The sequence below is a fragment of the Magnolia sinica genome, chromosome 14 (assembly GCF_029962835.1).
Source record: "Magnolia sinica isolate HGM2019 chromosome 14, MsV1, whole genome shotgun sequence".
Lineage (NCBI taxonomy): Eukaryota > Viridiplantae > Streptophyta > Magnoliopsida > Magnoliales > Magnoliaceae > Magnolia > Magnolia sinica.
Window position 1 is genome coordinate 61,064,264 of NC_080586.1, and position 20,200 is coordinate 61,084,463.

Genomic DNA, 20,200 nt, shown 5'->3' on the forward strand with positions numbered 1-20,200 from the left:
ATTTGGTGTACGATTCATGTCGGGCCTAATGATCGAACCCAAGGGTTGAAAACCCCAAGTATAGGGCTGCGATGCAGTAATAACTCGGTGAGACCGAGGTTGATCCATAGGGAATTTGGTGAGAATATATTAAGAATTAATTCTATGAAAACAGTTGGTCTAGGTTTTTAATCTAGCGGAATAGAAGAGTTGTAAAATCTATTATAAAAAAAATTAAGGATCCAGGAATCCTCAATCAATGGACTTTGAATTCAATTCGTCTTCTCGAGTTGACAGCTCAACTAGAACTAGATTCCAATATATTCTAATTGGAAGATAACACGGTAATATTAATAAAAAAATATTCAACATAGATTAGAATCATGATATGCTTGATTTCTCATGAAGATATAGGTAATCACATCGTAGGGAATTGAAAGCATCTGATATATCCAGAGGCAACAATAGATCAAACAACTTTATAGATTGATTCCTTTCCCAATCTAAGAATTCAATCACATCTAATCACAATTCAACATAAAAACCTTAACTTTTATTGAAGAAACGAATTAAATATCAAATGTCCCTTAAAATGTTCATCCCTTAGCCTTAGCTAAGAGATTAGCCAAACATAACTAACATATTAAACAAAACATAAAGAAAAACTATATAAAAAAAAAAAAAACTAGAATTGAAGGAATGAGAAGGAAGGATGATTCCGAAGAAGCTCCGCAACTCCTAGGTCTTTCTCCTAAGCCCTAATTCATACTTAGGAAGGCTTTAGACACCTCTTTAAATAGGAAAGGTTCGCACCGACTTGAAACCGACTTCAATTTTCGCACTTTTGTTACGCTTCGGTCGCACTGATCATTACTTCGGTCGCACCGAATTAGTGTTTTGGTTGCAGCCGAATTTTTTTAAATTTCTTCTGAAGTCTCTATCTCCCTTAGGTCGCACCGAACTCTCATTCGGTGGGCACCAAACCCGTCTTTGGTTGGACCTAAGTGTCAAGCCGAATTATCTATGAAAATCGTAGTTTGTTGCTGGATGGTTCTGTGTACATTCGGTCAGATCGAGCAAACCTTAGGTGGGACTGAACAGTCTGTTAATTCAGTTATTGAATTGTGTGATTTTTCAGTCCTTCATCTTTTATACTTGGTTTTCTTAGATCTTTGGCATGTGAATTCTTCATTAATGACTTCCAAATCTCCAGGTCTTCCCTTGATTAATCCTTATTCTTAAGTATGATTTCGTCTTTGTTTCATGTACAAAATAGATGTTAGTTAATCAATTACACACTTTGAATGCACAGAAACTAATGAAATTGAAAGGATAAATATGCAATATTTAAATGTTATCACCTAACTCTTTTGCCAATATTTTCAAGGATGGTGATAGGTTAGTGCTAGGTATGGGGCTGATTTTTAGACCCACTTCTTGGCCATGGCCTGAATTTGATGTACGTTGAATAAAAGGGCCTGGCCTAGGCCTTGTGTTTGACAACTTTTTCTATTGAGGTCCAGAACAAGCCCAGGTTCAAGCCCCCATATATGACCATTGACCAGTGTGAGTTAGGGCTGGTCTTGATTTTCAAATCCAATTAATAATGGGCAGGGCCTGGGAACACTTTCAGGCCTGATTTACTAGTGGTTGAACTTGAGTTCTGGTCTGAATTTGGCCATTGCCACCCATATATTTCTTTCCATCATCTGCGGTGGACTTCCATTGCAGTTGCAAAGCTCAGGATCAAGAGATCTCGAGATGGTTCTGTAATTCAACTTGGGCTGCATGCATAGGAATCAAAATATATTGATATATGGATTTTAATACTGTATCCATGAAAATTAGTTGACACACAAGGTGAACTGCTTAAATTAATACTTTTCTCTCAACCTTAGCATGCAAATCTTCGGCTTTTAACAGTGAGCACCATGATTTGCAAGTCGATTTTTGGGTATCGATTTTTTCATTGCTGATATTGGTCATATCACCCCTGTATTGGGTGGTATTAGGCCAATATGGACCGATTCACCTGTATTGTTCATGGGCGATGCTGTTATGTGTCGGGCGATGTACCTGTATTCAGTGTTCGAAATATCGGTATCGTGTTATGTATCGCATCCTTGGGATACAGATACGTATCGGTTATCTCATGGGATATATCGTTTGTATTAGGTAATTTATTACACTTTTTGGAAACATGGGGAAACAATAGGAAAATGGTTGAATTTTTCAATGAAACTTCATGGATTGTTAAAAAAGACCTCAATACCCACTTTTAAATCATAACATCTCAAAAAAGAAGTGCACATAATAGGTTTTCTTTGTATAAGGTCCTAAGCTATGCGTTGTCTAATTGAACTAATGCAGACATATTCAAATTGAATGCATAACATTTAGAGTATATGTGATGATCATTTCATCAAACACTCCTAATTACTTCGAAATTAGTCTCAATTCACAGTTGGTTGAAGGAAAATTTTGAAAAAGATCAATATTTTAATATTTTTTTAATTAAAAAATGATTTTTATTTTTCAAAAATTGACAAGGACTTAACAAATCAGTAGATCAGCCCTCATACATGCTTGATTTCATGTTTGGAGTGCAACATTGTAAGCAATTTGGGAGAAAATGGGAAAAATTTGAAAATTTCCCAAATCAGACCACCAAATTTCAAGATTAGAGTGTATGTGATGATCATTTCATCAAATACTCGTAAATATTTTGAAATTAGTCTCAATTGACAGTTGCTTAAAGGAAAATTTTAGAAAAAACATGGAGAACATGAAGAACCAATGGATATCAAAATTGAAGCTCCAACTCCATTATTTTTCATGCAAAACATGAAGAACCAATGGATTTGTAACCATTTTACACTGATTTAACATAATTAAAAAAAAAAAACGGATCAGAAATTAAAAATGCTTACCGGATCGAACATGTCGGATATATTGGCACTACTTGTGTGTTTCGTATCTCACGGGTGGGATACAAGATATATCGTGGGAAATATCGGCCGATACCATCGATATTTAAAACATTGCGTGTATTTGGCGATATGTCAAACCTTGGTGAGCAGGCAATGAATCTTGAACTCTCATTTTCTGTTGTTTGGTCGTGAAGCCTGAGAAAGGAGTCTCCACCTAATATATCTTTTAACATTATGTTCTGTGATAATCTTGTTTTCTCTTTTATTCTTCTTGGTGATTAATGAACATTTACACTCAACACACTGAATGTTATAATCTCATTAAAGTTTAGGGAGTTTTACAAAAAAAAAAAAAAACTACCTAATAAATATGGAATATACATTCTGGTACCTTTTTCAAAATGGTTTTCAATAAGCTACCTCATTAATCGATATAATTATCATTCCACTATCTTTTGTTACATTTCTTTAACAGTCGGTTGGGTGGGCGTGCGAGCTAATGGGTTGGCTGCTTGGGTGGACTCCACTGTGATGTTTATGTAAAATCCACCCTGACCACTAGGCTCGTCACCTCATATTAATTTGAGGGCCCAAAAATCATTCCCATCCGTGATTCAAGTCAACCAATTGATTGGAAACAGTGCACGTGACAATGATCTCCCTCCAAATTGTTTCCCTTGGGATGGCCCACTTGAATTGCAGATGGTCCTAATTTTTAGGCCCCATGCCTAAATTTTGGTGTGGCATCTAATGGTTGGAGTGAATTTCATATGAGCATTATTGTAAAATTGAGAGTACACATCTGATACAGGACATGAAATTCAAATATGATGTGCAAGATTTCAGGCTTAAGATCATATTAGTTCAGAAACAATTACACAAATTCCATATCCCACACAAAAGTTCAACATTCAATCAAGGGGAATCTATTTGGGTCCAGACCTACACATTTTAGGGCTGGATCAATAAAAATTATGAACCAAACGACACTCAAAGGGAAGTAAATTCATCCACACATGCACAGCAATTTGTCCCTAATCCAAGGGATTCACAGGTTTCAGTTCAAAGAACCTTAGGATTAGAAAAAAGGGCAAATAAATTGAAAATAATGCAATCTAGGGTTAGGGTAATGGAAAATGAGTATGAGAGGGATGAGAGAGGTGAGAAATCTGAACCTGGCGACAGTCCAAGTGCGCGGACAGTGGGCTAGACCTGACGCACGTGCGCAGGGGCCTGGCCGCACGTGCGAGGAGGCCCCGAATCCGGAAACCGACTCCTTGAGTCTGGTCGGCCAGGGGTGGGCTCCAAAACCCCCGAGTTTCGGGCCGATCCGATGTGCGGTCTGTACGTGGTGCTCTGCCGAAGTTTCAGCCTTGCTGTAGGGCCAGATTCTGGAATTCTGCTGTAAAGAGGAAAATTGCTGCAATAAAGGACGGATTTGAAGCGTAGATGATTGTAAGAGATGAGAAGCATGGATGGTAGAAGATGGAAGCGAATCGGGATAGATATGGCTTCGCACCACAGTAGTTAGCCCTTTGAGGAAGGGAGGGTTTCACACCCAGTTGGATTTCCACAACTCATAGGCTCAGAGTAGAAAAATGCAGGAATTTTTATTAATCTTCAATAAGGAAAAAAACCCTACACGGGGTGCCTATTTATAAGAAAACCCTATACCCCAAAACTCGCACCATGTGCACAACCTATTACTTGGCGATGAAGTAATAAAAAATAACAACTAATCATAGTAATCTAAACCGTCCACGATACTCTTAATAACAATAATAAGCAAAACCTAAAATAGGAGATTAATTAGACTAGTGGGCCACGATCACTGGAATCCATGGTGGGCTTTACTTGGCTATCAGGTCCACTCTAACGAACCAAAATGCAGTCCTCTAGCTAGGAGGCCCTCCCTGGACGTTGTTATCGATCCAGATCGATGGTGGGGTCCTCCTTGCCTACGTGCGTAGGGGGGGTGTACGTGTGCGCGTGGTGTCCCCATCAACTCTCCCCGACTGTGAAGATTTCGCCATTAGTGAAACAAAACTCTTGAACCGCTCCAAGATGTCAGGATTAAGTCTCTGAAGCTCCTCAGTGAGCCACGTACTGTCGGAAGCTGGGTGTGACTTCCACTTAACCAGGTACTTTTAAAACCCGCCGTCCGACGCTGATACTATTTGATAGTTCGGAACATCCTCTATTTCCTCTCTGGGTGTGGGAATGTTAGGTATGGGGGTAGAGGCTGGGAAGAAAGGTCGGGAAGATGCCATGGGTCAAGGGACAGATCTGGGGAATCAGGATGGGTGGGCGAAGGGCTGGACAAAGTATCAGTGGTCCTCTGAAAAATAACTAGATCCTCCACATTGAATGTGGAACTAATTCCCATGGAAGGTGGAAGATCTACCACATACGCATTGGGACCGTTTGGTTTTATAATTTTGAAGGGTCCAGCGCTACGCGCGTGTAATTTACAAACGGCCCCCTAAGGGTACCGCTTGGGCCTAATGCGGACCATCACAGAGTCCCCTACATTGAATTCCTTGAAACGTTTATGCTGGTCTGCAGAAAATTTGTAATGTTCATTACTATTAGTGATCTTTCACCTGATTTCTTGATGCAATAAATGAATGTTATGCACAAAAGACTCAGTAGACTCGGACGGCCTATGGGACAGTGACATAGGGATAAGATCAATAGGCTTCCTAAGCTTATAACCAGTAACGACTTCAAAAGGACTTAGACCTGTGGACCTATTGACAGAACTATTGAACGCAAACTTGGCTATAGGTAGTACGATGTCCCATGTCTTGGTGTGCTCCCCCACTAAACATCTAAGCAAACTTCTTAGGCTCCTATTGACCACCTCAGTCTGACCATCGGTCTGAGGGTGGTAGGTAGAAGAAAATTGGAGTCTAGTGTTCATCATGTGCCATAGTGTCTTCCAAAAGTAACTCATGAATCGCACGTCCTGGTCAGACACTATGGTTTTTGGTAACCCATGCAGTTTGACGACCTCACTAAAGAACGGCTTGGCAACATGAGATGCGTCGGAAGTCTTAGAACAAGGAATGAAGTGGGCCATTTTAGAAAAATGGTCCACTACAACAAATATAGAATCGTGTTTCTAAGTAGTCTTGGGGAGTCCAAGCACGAAGTCCATACTGATGTCCTGCCAAAGGATGAATGGAACTGGCAAAGGTGTGTATAATTCTGTGTTTTGTTCCCTTTGCTTTGCCAGTTGACAAGTACGACATTGCCTTATAATTTTGGGCACGTCTCGCTTGAGGCTTGGCCAATGAAACCTATCCTCTACTAGGGTAATGGTTTTTCTCGACCGAAATGACCCGCGACCCCTCCTGAATGTAACTCCCAGACAAGAAAATCGCAGAGGGAGGTGCGCCGTATGCACAAGCGGTCACTCCTAAACAAATATCCATTTAAAATCAAGTACTCACTGCTAGCTCCTGACGGACTCTCTAACAACGACGCGTACACAACTCCAAAATCTGGAAACTTAGAATAATTTTCTTTGATGCGCTTGAGGCCCCTGACTTCGACACTCATGGAATTGAGTAACGCGACTCAACGACTCAATGCGTTGGCAGACTTATTCTTTACACCGGCCTTGTGCTTAAGCACAAAAGTGTACTCTTGAAGGAATTGAACCCACTTGGCGTGTTTAGGGTTTAATTTCTTTTGAGAGTTCAGATATCTCAAGGCCTCGTGATCTGAGAATAAGACGAATTCTTACGGCAATAGGTAATGACGCCAATGGCACAGTGATTGCACTACCGCATAGAACTCTTTGTCATAGGCGGAATATTTTTGTTTTGCCTCATTCAGTTTCTCACTAAAAAAGGCGACAGGGTGTCCTTCCTGACTAAGTACTCCTATGTCGACTCCTGACGCATCACATGCGACTTTAAAAGCTTTTGAAAAATCCGGAAGTCGCGTGACTAGAGCTTTGATCATCTTAACCTTTATCTCCTTGAAGGCCTTCGAGGCTGCCTTTGTCCATTGAAACTCTCCTTTTTTTTTTTTTTTTTTTTAATTTTAATGCAATCTGTGATGGGAGCCATAATGGAACTGAAACCTCGAATGAACCGCTCATAGAGGGTGGCTAAGCCATGAAAGCTGCGCACTTCATGAATGTTGCGGGGTTTAGGCCAATTGACGATGGCCTTGACCTTTTCGGCATCCGTCGATACGCCTTCTGCTGACACAATAAAACCTAAGAAGATAACACTAGTAGACAAAAAACGCACACTTCTTTAGGTTGGCGTACAATTTCTTAGCTTTAAGGATCCCACAAATCTGCCTCAAATGGTTGAGGTGTTGTTCCTTGGTCATGCTATAAATTAAGATATCATCAAAGTATATGACTAGGAACTTCCCCATGAAGGGCCTCAACACTTGGGTCATCACACGCATGAAAGTACTTGGGGTATTAGTTAACCCAAAAGGCATACTAGCCACTCGTATAGCCCATCCTCTGTCTTGAAGGCCGTCTTCCACTTATCACCAGGGTGTACACGGATTTGGCGATAACCACTTTTGAGGTCAATTTTCGAGAAGATAGTAGCACTGGCCATCATATCCAACATGTCATCAAGACGCGGTATGAGAAATCGATACTTGACTGTGATTTTGTTTATGGCCCTAATATCAACACACATCCTCCATGTGCCATCCTTCTTAGGTGTAAGAAGGGCGAGCACGACACATGGGCTCATGCTCTCTCGAATGAAACCCTTCTCTAGGAGTTCGTCAATCTGTCTCTTCAACTCAGCGTGCTCTTTTGGGTTCATTCTGTAATGCGGGAGGTTTGGTAGAGTCACCGCAGGGATTAAATCAATGGCATGCTGTATATCCCTCATAGGGGGAAGCTCATTCGGTAGATCATCAGGAAAGACATCACGAAACTCATGCACTACCTGAATGACTTCAGTGGGTAACTCTACACTAGCCTTTGGTACACTCTTCCTAGCCACAAGGACCATTTCTCGCTCAAAGTCTTTGGCATTTAGAATATGGAGAGGTTTGGACTTGGAGTTCGACTCCTTCAATTCTTTTGAGCCGCTCACACCACTCTGTGTGGTGGATTCCTTTCCGGTCATGTTCTTGGGTGGTAGTGGATTTAGCTTGACCTTCTTGCCCTCGAACCAGAATGTGCACACATTTGAACGACCAAATATGGTAATATCTTTGTCATAGAGTCACGGTCTACCAAGAATGATATGGCCAACATCCATGGGAACAACATCACACCAAAGTGTCTTTATACGATCCAAATTGAATAGGAATAAAACAACGGTGCAAGACTGGAATGGAAGTTTCATCAACCCAGGACACTCTATAGGGTTGAGGATGGGCTTCAAGCTTCAAGCCCAAATGGCTCACAATGCTAGTCAATGCCACTTTGGCACAACTATCACTATCCACGATCATCTTACAGCTCTTTCCCCACATTTTGCATAAGTATAGAAGATCGTGTTGCGGCGCCAATCATCAGTGTTCTTGGCTTGTGCTAAAGGTGCTACGCACAATTGCGAGGGTCGCAGACTCTTGCGCTCCCTCTTCCTCATCACTAGGGGTTTCTACTGGCTTATATTCTTCTTCTTCATCGTCACTTTCTGGGGGCACTACTTCTACTTGCCCATTAATAAGGAATACTTTGGTGCCCTCTTTCGTGCCGCACTGGTGGGCAAAGTGACCAAACCCCTGACACCGAAAACACCTAGTTGCCCTACTTCCACGCGAGCTAGACCCGACAATTTCTTTACGCTTATCATCCTTGGGTCTGGGCTGAAAATTGTTGGAAGGTTTGTTTTGGTACCCAGTGTTAGGTTTAGCCCCAGAGGGGTTGGCCTTAACACTAGAATCGCGAAAGTCAAACGCCTTCCCACAAATGCTTTGAAGTATTTCTCGACGTCTAACACTATTTGATACAACTGTTCAATAGTGTCTATTTCTTTGGTGAGCAATTCTCTTCCAATATCAGGACGAAGGCTCGTTTTAAAACGAGCAAGGGTGAGTACGGGGTCTTCATCAACCTCGTAATGGGTCAAGTACTCTTTGAACTTTTCAATATATTCAACAACACTCATGGAACCCTGTCAAAGAGACTGCCATTCCTCAATCAATCGTAAGCGATAAGAGAAAGGGAGGTACTTTTCCTTAAGTGTTTCTTTCATTTCCCCCCCAATGGCTATTGGGAGTTCCCTCGCTTTTTCTTTCTTTCGCTCTACCGTCGCCTAAAACCTCTTTGCTTGGCCCATAAGCTTCATCTTGGCGAATCGGACTCGACAAGCATTCGACATGTCATTCTACTCAAAATAGTGGTCCATATCCGCCAACCAATTTAAAAAGGCTTTAGGGTCTAAGTGGCCATCAAATGTAGGAGCATCTACTCTAACTCCCTTGAGGAGTTGCGCATCTGGGTCATATTGATCATGATGTCCCTCGCAGGGTGGGGGCACAGGTGCGCGCCCATGACCAATTCCTTGGCCACCTCCAATCCTTTGTCTAACCTCCTGACCACCTGCCTGAGATTGGACATCTTCCCCAATAGTGGGGTTTGCCCCGAGGGAGGTCTCTAGTTGGGTAACGCGCACATTAAACTGCTCAAGGCATTGGTCCATACGTTGTTCCAAGCGCTTACCTAAAGACTCAACTTGCTGGGTCAACTTGTTCACTCATTCTTGCAATTGCTCCATGTTTAGTGTAGGGTGCAGGCCAAAACCACGACCTGTACGTGTGGGCATACAATTACTAACTCAACCTAAGGACCTTCAACTATGACTATATGCGTCTAAATGAGACTAAATGATCCTATGAGACTCTATGTGAGGGAAATTATACAACGTCACCAAAATTCAGCAATATAACTGTCAAAATAAAGAGATAACAGAAAATTTCAGCAATGTGAATTGATAATTTTCTAATAACAGAAATTTCAGCAGCTTATATCAGGAATTATGGATCTCTAAACAGCTATATATGATGAGAATTGATGCATAATGGACATAAACAAACTAAACCCTAAACATGTAATGCATTCCCTTAGAAGAACCCTAAGGTCTGATACCAAATTTGATGCAGGACATGAAATTCAAATATGATGTGCAAGATTTCAGGCTTAAGATTACATTAGTTCAGAAACAATTACACAAATTTCATATCCCACACAAAAGTTCAACATTCAATCAAGAGGAATCTATATCGGTTCAGACCTACACATGTTAGGGCTGGATCAATAAAAATTATGAACCAAACGACACTCAAAGGGAAGTAAATTCATCCACACATGCACAACAATCTGTCCCTAATCCAAGGGATTCACAGGTTTCAGTTCAAGAACCCTAGGATTAGAAAAAAGGGCAAACAAATTGAAAATAATGCAATCTAGGGTTAGAGTTAAGGAAAATAAGTACGAGAGGGATGAGAGAGGTGGGAAATCTGAACCTGGCGATAGTCCACGCGCGCGAACAGCAGGTCAAACCTGACGCACGTGCGCAGGGGCCTGGCCGCACGTGCGAGGGGGCCCCGAATCTGGAAACCGACTCCTTGAGTCTGGTCGGCCAGGGGTGGGCTCCAAAACCACCGAGTTTCGGGCCGATCCGATGTGCGGTCTGTGCGTAGTGCTTCGCCGAAGTTTCAGCCCTCTTGTAGGGCCAGATTCTGGAATTCTGTTGTAAAAAGGAAAATTGCTGAAATAAAGGACGGATTTGAAGCGTAGATGATTGTAAGAGATGAGAAGTATGGATGGTAGAAGATGGAAGCGAATCAGGATAGATGTGGCTTCGCACCACGGTAGTCAGCCCTTCGAGGAAGGGAGGGTTTTCACACCCAGTTGGATTTCCACAACTCAGAGGCTTAGAGGAGTAGAAAAACGCAGGAATTTTTATTAATCTTCAATGAGGAAAAAAAACCCTACAAGGGGTGCCTATTTATAAGAAAACCCTATACCCCAAAACTCGCGCCATGTGCGCAACCTATTACTTGGCGATGGAGTAATAAAAAATAATAACTAATCAAAGTAATCTAAATCGTCCACGATACTCATAATAATAATAATAAGCAAAACCTAAAATAGGAGATTAATTAGACTAGTGGGCCACGATCACGAGAACCCATGGTGGGCTTTAACATGGCTATCGGGTCTACTCTAACGAACCAAAACGCAGTCCTTTAATTTGGAGGCCTTCGCTGGACGTCGTCATTGATCCAGATCGATGGTGGGTTCCTCCTTGCCTACGTGCGTAGGGGGGGCGTGCGTGTGCGCGTGATGTCCCCATCAACATCTCTCTCCCAATCGCTTTCTTTGGTGTGGCCCACCTGAATCACAACTCAACATGATTTTTTGGCTCTTTCGCCTAAAGTAGGATTACTCATCTAATGGTTGGGGTGGATTTAGCATATGTGTCACAGTGGGTTCCACCAAAAATCAAGTCCCTGCATCCCTCTCCAACTGTACGAAGAGATTATTTAGAAAAAAAAAGGGGAATTGTATGGGACGCCGCTCTGATTTTGATGGGGGCCACTATGATTTTTATGTTTATGTAAGATCCACACCAACCACTAGATATTTACACTCATATTAGGCTTAGAGATGTAAATTTTAGGTGGACTTGTGATTCTGGAAACAGTTGGGAGAGAGATGTCCACCCTTGATTTTTACAGGTTCCACTGTGATAATTATATAAAATCCACTCCAACCATTAGATTCCACACATATTAGGTCCGCAGCCCAAAAATATACCCATCCATGATTCATGTGGGCCATAATAATGGAAACAGTTTGGAGGGCTGGCTTTGCCCTATACGATGTTTCCAATGACATGGTCCACCCGAATCACGGATGGAGCTGATTTTTGGGCCCTTCACCTAACACGGGGTGACACACTTGGTGGTTGGGGTGGATTTTACATAAACATCACAGTGGGGCCAACTGAGCCACTAACCCATTTGCTCCCATGGCCACCGTGATGGAAGGTGGTGGAATGATAATTATATCAATTAATGAGCCAGTTTTTGGAAAACCTCTTTGAAAAAGGTATTGGAATGTGTGCGCGCGCGTGTACGGCCCCCGGGGGGGGGGGGGTGTGGAATTATGAGCTAATTTTCTTAAACGCTGGTTGACAACTTCAAAAAATGAAGCACCATGAATGTTAACATCTTTTTACCCCACTTCCCACTCAATGGCATCCCATTTCGATTTCTACGCTACTTATTCCCATGGACCTGCTTTGTTGCGAAAACACCACGCGTTACGTTCCCCCCACATATTCCACATAACTGCAAGTATAATCAATCACAGAGGGGCAACCTTTCCTTAGGAAGCTGGACCCCATGCCACATCCAAAACATTTGGACCACTGAGAGAAGCATCACCCAATCTATGTCAGAATGTAAATTCTATATTAATTCCATAGTTTTTGTAAAATTCCTTAAAGTTTACTTCTCATGCTCAGATCCATACATCTGATACCTTGTCAGCGTACCTCATAGTTTAGTTCATTTACAGAATATCCATATATGCTCTACCATCCCGATGTTAAAAGATAGGATGGGGATGATCGGCTGTTCTTCTCTATGTTGCTCTGCAGCTGCCTTCTTAGTTGCAGACACAAGTTGTTATTGATGTCGTTATCACCCCAATCATTTTCCTACCGTTGCACAGTTTCTTTCCCTTCTTCCTTGTCATACCACTCGTCGTCTTTTGAACTATTCAAACTCATCTTCATCTTTGAAGAGATCAATCTTGGCATTTTTAGTCGCTACCATCGATTTGGTCACCATTTCAGAACGATCAAGGATATAGACTTGTGTTTTTCCATAAAGATTGGTTACCATTCCAGAAAGATTGACCTTGTCAGTGTACTTGACCATTGATTAATCGTTTAGAAACACATTGTTGGAACTGCTTCGTTACCTTGATATAAAACTGCTAAGTTTGAATCATTTTGAACCATTTTAGTCTTGGCATTTCTGAACAGACAACTGTTAGATTATATCAAGTATTTTTTGCGAAACATGTAAACAAGGACTAGGTCCTGTTCATCAGCAAATGTACTGTTTACTATCATCCAGGAATGCATATGTGTGGATTTGTGGTTTGACATTTCAAACCCTTGATCTGATCAGTTCTAGCATAGATGGGGGAAGCTCCAAATGTCTTGCAGATTGTAAGATCTTAACCCTTCAGTATTTGGCCTTTCTTCAATTGAATGTGGACTACTGCTGTAGTTTTCACTTATTTATTAATCACCTTTGATAGGGTTGTTGTCTTTGAATTTGGATATTCTTGAGGTGTCCACATCAATGCTGGGACCTTTCAGATCAATGGTTTGGATCAGTGGATCAAGGGCCACATGGATGGAATCCTGTGTATCATGGAACTATATGTTTGTTGATGTGCAGGTCCTGTAATTCCTCTTGATAAAAAGCTCCATGACATTTCTGAATAACTACTTTTCCTTTTCTACTTATGCAGCTGTTCTTCAAGATAGTAGCATCAGGTGTGGAGATCAACTTCGGGACTTACTCAATTTTGTTGAAGAATCTTTTGGCTGCTGGTAAATGGAGGAAATATATTGAGGTACACAATGGTTTACTATTATATGGTGAATCAATGTGTTGACAGCGTGCATTTTGTTTATTTTTATTTTTGGCTGCTGCTTAATTTCTCTAAATCATGTTGGACTTCAAAGTATTGTTTGATACAAATAACAAGTAGTTATCTGTCCAAAGAATGGAAGCTCGGACCTATTCTAACCATTATATTCCACAAATTCTTAAGGAGCTTGATGTAAGTTGTCAACTTCCTGTTCACTATGTTGTTGTTGGAAGTCATATGGAAGGGATTTAATGGTTTAGTAGTAGAAATGTAGAATATGAAGCTATATAACAAAGTTGGAGGAAAAAGAGACTCATTCGATGCAATCTGGTTATGAAGTGAGCTTTCAGTACGTGAATTTTAGGATGTACAGAGTACATACACCACACAAGAGTATTTGAATAGGGGGATAAACAACTTATTAAGATTGAAACTTTTTCACGAGTAAAACTCCACAAAACTCAGAAAATATGCAGTGCCATTTTTTTCTCCTAGAACATCCCTTTTCCATCATTATCATTCTCAAAACCTTATCCCAACTAAATGGGGTCGGCTACACAAATCCCACTCTGCTATTCCACTGTATCAAGGGTCATCTCCTCAGTTAAACCTTTGGTCACCAAATCCTTTCTTAATACCTCCACCTACATACTTTTCGGCCTTCCCCTTGCCCTTTAAGAGCTTTCAACTCGAACCGTTTCCTTCTAACCGGTGCAGTTCTTGGTCTCCGTTGCACATGGCCAACCATCTAAGTCCAGTTTCCCTCCACGCCATCAGAAGAACTTCCTTGCCCCCTCCCACTCATTCCACAAGAAAAAAAATTCTGTATTCACTCAATATTGGCTGCCGCTTCCATCGGACAAGGGAACAAGGATTGCATATAGACAGTAAGGGAGGCAAGGACTGATTTAATCAATGTGATTCTTCCCCCGAGGAAAAGAAACCCGCTCTTCTAAGTCTCTAACTGCTAATTGCATTTCTTTATCACACTATCCCACATGTCTGACTTCATTATACCTTTAACTGGCATACCCAAATGATTAAGATGGAAATCTGCAATCCTGCTACCTATTTCTGCTGCGATTGATGCCCTCTTCACTGTTGTCCAAATTTATGCCCATAATGCTATTCTTCTTTAGATTCACTTTGAGGCCAAATATTGCTTCAAAAACCAATAAGATATTCCTAAATTCCCTGCTTCTTCAATCAATTTATCCCCAAAACAACATCGTGCCATCCTCATATTGCACACGAGTGACCCGTACATTATTGCTGCTCACCAACACACCGCTGATCAAACCAGCCTTCACTCCTTTCAGCAACATTTTAGATGGCGCCTCCGAACTATGAAAAAGGAGGAGCAGAGAATCCCCTTGCCCGATGCCTGCCTTTAGAAAAACCTTGAGGAGTTCCATTCAAGAGGATAGAAAAACAAGGAGAAGCACTGATCCATTTGCACCACTTCTAGTAAAAGCCCATATGCTGAAGAAGATATAAAAACAATCAAATGAATGCATCTGCGCATCTACACGAGTTTATTGGAGGAGGAGAGCTGAGGCCCCAATCCTAGTTTCATTATGCTTGAATGATCATTACATGGGGCCCAACTAACCCAATTCAAGTTCTTAGCCACATTAAAGATCTCACATGCATGGTTATGCATTTTTGAAGACCCCACACTAGGAAGATGCATGTGGGATGCTTATTTGGAATTGATTGATACATCTTTAGATTGTTTGGACGTCACCCGGCTTGATTTGGACCACATCTAGACGTTACAAATGTTAGACGATGCCGTTGGATATCTTGGACACATCAATTTGATGATCTGGATCATTGGATATGTTAGGAGACTCGTGTTTAGATGTACGTACGCTCTAGTCTGCACATCCGAGCCGTGGACACGTTGAACCACATTCATCAAGGCTGTGATCATGTGTTAATGTACCTGTTGCATGTTGGAGATCATCCTTGTGCCGTGTGACACATCTTTATTTCTGATTTAGTTTTCAATTTTATTTTAGGTTATTAGAGATTTATGTTTTGATCTTGACCGCCAATAGATTCGGACAGTCAAGAATAGTTTTAGGCTTGGGGTTGGCTTAGGTTTTCTTATATATACTTGTTTGAGACTTGAGACTTGAGATGATGGACATATTGAATGAAATTTCTCTACATTGCTTCTTTTAATCAAGAAAACTTCGTGTAAATGTAATTTGGTGTGAAACCATTAGAGTGATTCCAAGTTATCTTTCTTATTCCTATCAAGGTATTTCTTTCTTCTCTCTATCAAACCCTCTTTTTCCATTTAATATATATATTTTTTCTCTTCTTTCTCAAACCCTAACTCTATCATCATCAACCCAACTCATCACCAACCAATCTAACTCAGCCCCATCATACCATCCATATGACTGTATGGACGTGCTCGTACACTGCATGGACCTGTCCGTACAACGTTTATATAGCCGAACGACTTCCCCCGCATTGATCATCTGTCTTCTTCTCTATTTTATAAAACCCTAACCATAACCCTAGCCTTTTATAAAATCCCAAATTCCCAATTCTTGATTTCCAAACCCATACCTTAATCCATTCAAACCCTAGAAAAGCGCAAGTGAATCCTCGAATCTAGAACGAATCCTATGATAGGTGGAAGTTTTACCTTCCATTGGGCGATGTCTGATCAATAGCCTTAAAGATCTATTTTTCGGGATCGTGATGTAGTCTTGAACTTGAGCTTAATTGAATATTTGATTTCTCTAAATTTGTGGTAGATTGGATTTATTTTATGCTTTGATTCACTTTGGTAATCCATTAATTAATTTAATTGCATTATCCTAGTTTAGGCCATCCATCCTGCATCACAATCTTGAACTTCCACAATTTATGCCTTTTCCATATCAACCTTGAGAAGTAAACCCTTCTCCCCTGATTTACTATAGTCATCTACAGCTTTATTTGTCACGACCCTAAATCTAGTGTTGGTAATCCATGATTACTATACACCAAATTTACAAAACAATGCCCATTGATCAAACTGTTGGGCTTCTATTACTTGGGATTTCAAAGAGGGCTGAATCGAGTTTGCTAATTGTACAACTGAGGATTGTAGAGTCATCTCAAAATCAAATTCAGCTATATCTTCTACCATTTTCCACTCTCGCATCATCAATTGTGCCACTTGGGCCTGTGGCTGATGACTCAAAGCATCTGCCACCACATTAGCTTTTCCTGGGTAGTATTGAATATCAAAATCATAGTCTTTCATCAATTCCATCCAACGTCTCTGCCTCATATTCAACTCGGCTTGTGAAAAGAGGTATTTCAGGCTCTTATGATCTGAAAAGAGTTCGAATCTAACCTCATACAAGTAATGCCTCCATACTTTGAGGGCAAAAACTACCGCTGCTAACTCTAGGTCGTGTGCGGGGTAATTCTGCTCATGAGGCCTAAGTTGACGAGATGCATATGCTACTACCTTGCCCTGTTGCATTAGGACACACCCCAAACCTATAAGCGAGGCATCTGTATAAACAACGAATCCCTCACTCCCAGATGGAAGAGTGAGAATCAGTGCCGTCGTAAGACGAGTTTTTAGTTCCGTGAATGCCCGCTCACAGGCTCCACTCCAAACAAACATTGCATCCTTTCGAGTCAATCGAGTCAGTGGGGCAGCTATACGAGAAAATTCTTTAACAAAACGTCTGTAATACCCTGTTAGACCTAAGAAATTCCGAATCTCAGATGCATTCTTCAGTTGTTTCCATTGCAAAACTGCTTCAACCTTAGCTGGATCAACTGAAACTCCATTCTTCGAAACTGTGCGCCCTAAAAATTTTACTTCTTCCTGCTAGAACTCACAATTTTCCAGTTTAGCATATAGTTGGTGGGCACGAAGGGTTTGCAACGTCATCTCTAGGTGACACTCATGATCTTCCCTTATCTTTGAATATATTAAAATATCATCAATAAAAACAACAATAAACTGGTCCAAATAAGTACGGAATACCTCATTCATCAACTGCATAAATACTGCAGGTGCATTAGTCAGACCAAATGACATGACCTGAAATTCAAATTGTCCATAACGAGTCACAAAAGCTGTCTTCGGGATATCTTCCTCCTGAACCTGAATCTGATGATACCCAGACCGTAAATCTATCTTCAAGAAATACTGCGCGCCACTCAACTGATTGAATAAATCATCTATTCTTGGCAGCGGATACTTGTTTCTAATCGTAACCTTATTAAGTCCTTTATAATCGACACACAACCGTAAAGAACCATCCTTCTTTACAAAAAGCACAGGCACTCCCTGAGGTAAAGTACTCGGGCGAATAAACTCCAAACAGTGTAATTCATCTATCTGTCTTTGCAACTCATGCAACTCTAACTGTGCCATACGATAAGGGGCTCTGGATATAGGGGCAGTGCCAAGGATAAGATCTATTCGAAACTCTGTATGTCTAACGGGTGGCAAACCTGGAATTTCCTGAAAAACATTTGGAAAATCACCTACTACCAGCAATTGTTCAATACATACACGTTTGGACTCTTTATGAATACAGGACATCAAAGTCTCTATAAACTTATCTTTAGGATCAGCCACAAACTGAAATCGAGGTTGGTCAGGTATAGAAAAGTTGATTGTCTTAGCTGTACAGTCCAACACTGCATGGTACTTAGATAACTAGTCCATTCCCAAAAAGGCATTCCAAGGATTTTAAAAAAATCGAGGTCATTTGAGTTATTTTATCAAAGTATACATATGCATATCTATTCATAACTTACAATCCGGGTGTCCTATTGACATGCCGTTTTCGCCATTAACTCCGTAACTCGACTACGGCCACAACGGTTAGGCTCTCGGACCTAACGGATTTTGAAAACTCGATGGTGGGGCTCCGCCAGATAAAATAAGGACATAATTGTTATTTCTCAGATTGTTTAATTTTAAGTCCGTATTTTAAAATTTGGACATCGGGTTGAAATACGGCTTGCGGATCAATAACAAAACAACATTATGATCAAGTCAAAACATTCTCGAGGCCAATGGACCTACAGTTAACGCCTATCCAGTGTACAAACCAGATTTCGGGGCCTCGGGTCTTACATTATTGGCAATGAAAGGGCCATCAAATACCTCTCTGCCAGAAAGGAAAATGCTTTGAGGAGTGATGACATCACCAATAATTCTTCCCATTCTCATGGCAAGAACCGTAGTGATAATATTATAGACACTACCAATCAGACTGATCGATCTGAAATTGATACAAATTCTGCACCCTCCCGTATAACGATCAAAGCAATAAAAGAAGCCCCCACAACCTTGCATAAGATCATTCTCTAAAGAGCTGAAGGCATTTCGGAGATTACTCTTCCACCTGCCGAGGGAGACTAAAGGAGAAATGGTAGTCCGATCATGGAATTCCACAAACACCTTTAAGATATCCTACCTGATCACCTCCCCACGTCTTTGGAAGGATAGCAATGGATACCCATCTGAACTTGGTGTAAGGTACCCATTTCGAAAATTGGAATGACATCTTGTGGAGCATGCCAAAGCACATCCCAACCATTGTTTGCAGTGCTACACTATTGATTAGCTGCTGGATTTTCAGTTCTGAAGGGTTCCATAGTGAAGAAAGCAGACTATGGAATGGGAGGAGTTCTTTCAGATGATCAAGGAAAAATCATTACCACGTTCTCTGGTCCGATCCAAGCCGGCTCTGCCACCCAATCTGCTGCCTACGCTCTGGGAAATAGTAAATCTGAGCTCTAACCATTTTTAGAACAAGACCTTTTTCTTTCTTCAGGTCATCTGCTACTGTTCTCAACTTGCCTTCAGGGAAGAGCCTGGTTCCTTGGTCCTTGTTTCGTCTTTTTCAGGCAGTTAGCTCTTCAGCTGCTGGGCTAAACATTTTGTTCACTTGTGATGTTGAAGATCCGAACCCCATCGCAGCTGTTTTGGCCAGGTGAGGTTTAGTTGGCCCCCATCTTTGTATTGGGAACTTGTTCCCCCTTCCTTAATCTTATAATATAACTGTTGCTTTCTTCCAAAAAAAAAAAAACAAAAAAAGAAAAAAGAAAAAGAGGAAGAATTAGGCTCTCTATAACTTTTGAGCAATAAATTCATGTGAACCAATGATAGAAATTGTGCAGTTAGCAGAACAAACTACAATGTTTGGACCAGTTACTAGGAAAACCGCTTCCCCTTGTAAATATAACCGTTTCTCGCTTCCATTTTATGCTTCTGGCTAACTACTATGGCAATTTTTGTAAAATAAGATGTTTCATGCATATAGTTCCATGAAGCGGGAAGAGAAGCGGCAACAAATTTGGGTGTAGGAATAGGGAAGCCTCTCTTTAAAATATTAGCAAGTGTAAACAGCTGGAAGTGAGAGCGGGAATTCTAATCCAAAGTGTGATTCAAAGTGGGGCTGCACTTGGGCAAAGGGTTCATCATAAGTTCACCAATCATTTTTTCTCATTGTTCCATATTCATTTATTTTTCTGGTAACTATACTGACGCGGAACAATTAACCACTTTCTCTAAAAGCTCGAACTGTTAGAGCATGGCAAATTAATCCCTTTATCTTATAGCCTAGGCCCCACATTGCATAGGTTAGGATCTTGGTCGAACCCCCCTCGTGGGCCCCAAATCACATGG

At 41.1% G+C, this 20,200-nt stretch overlaps 1 protein-coding gene across 9 annotated transcripts in view; it reads left to right on the forward strand.

Moving 5' to 3' along the window:
• LOC131225884 (pentatricopeptide repeat-containing protein At2g41720) overlaps positions 1–20,200 on the forward strand; it is a 108,271-nt gene that overhangs the window by 48,163 nt on the left and 39,908 nt on the right. For all 9 annotated transcript variants that reach the window (XR_009161601.1, XR_009161602.1, XR_009161600.1 and 6 more), the window contains one exon: positions 13,405–13,509. Coding sequence is in view for 6 of the 9 variants with exons in the window: in XM_058221486.1 (XP_058077469.1) it covers positions 13,405–13,509 (105 nt within the window). In the remaining 3 variants the exon portion in view is untranslated. The remainder of the gene's footprint in view (positions 1–13,404; positions 13,510–20,200) is intronic.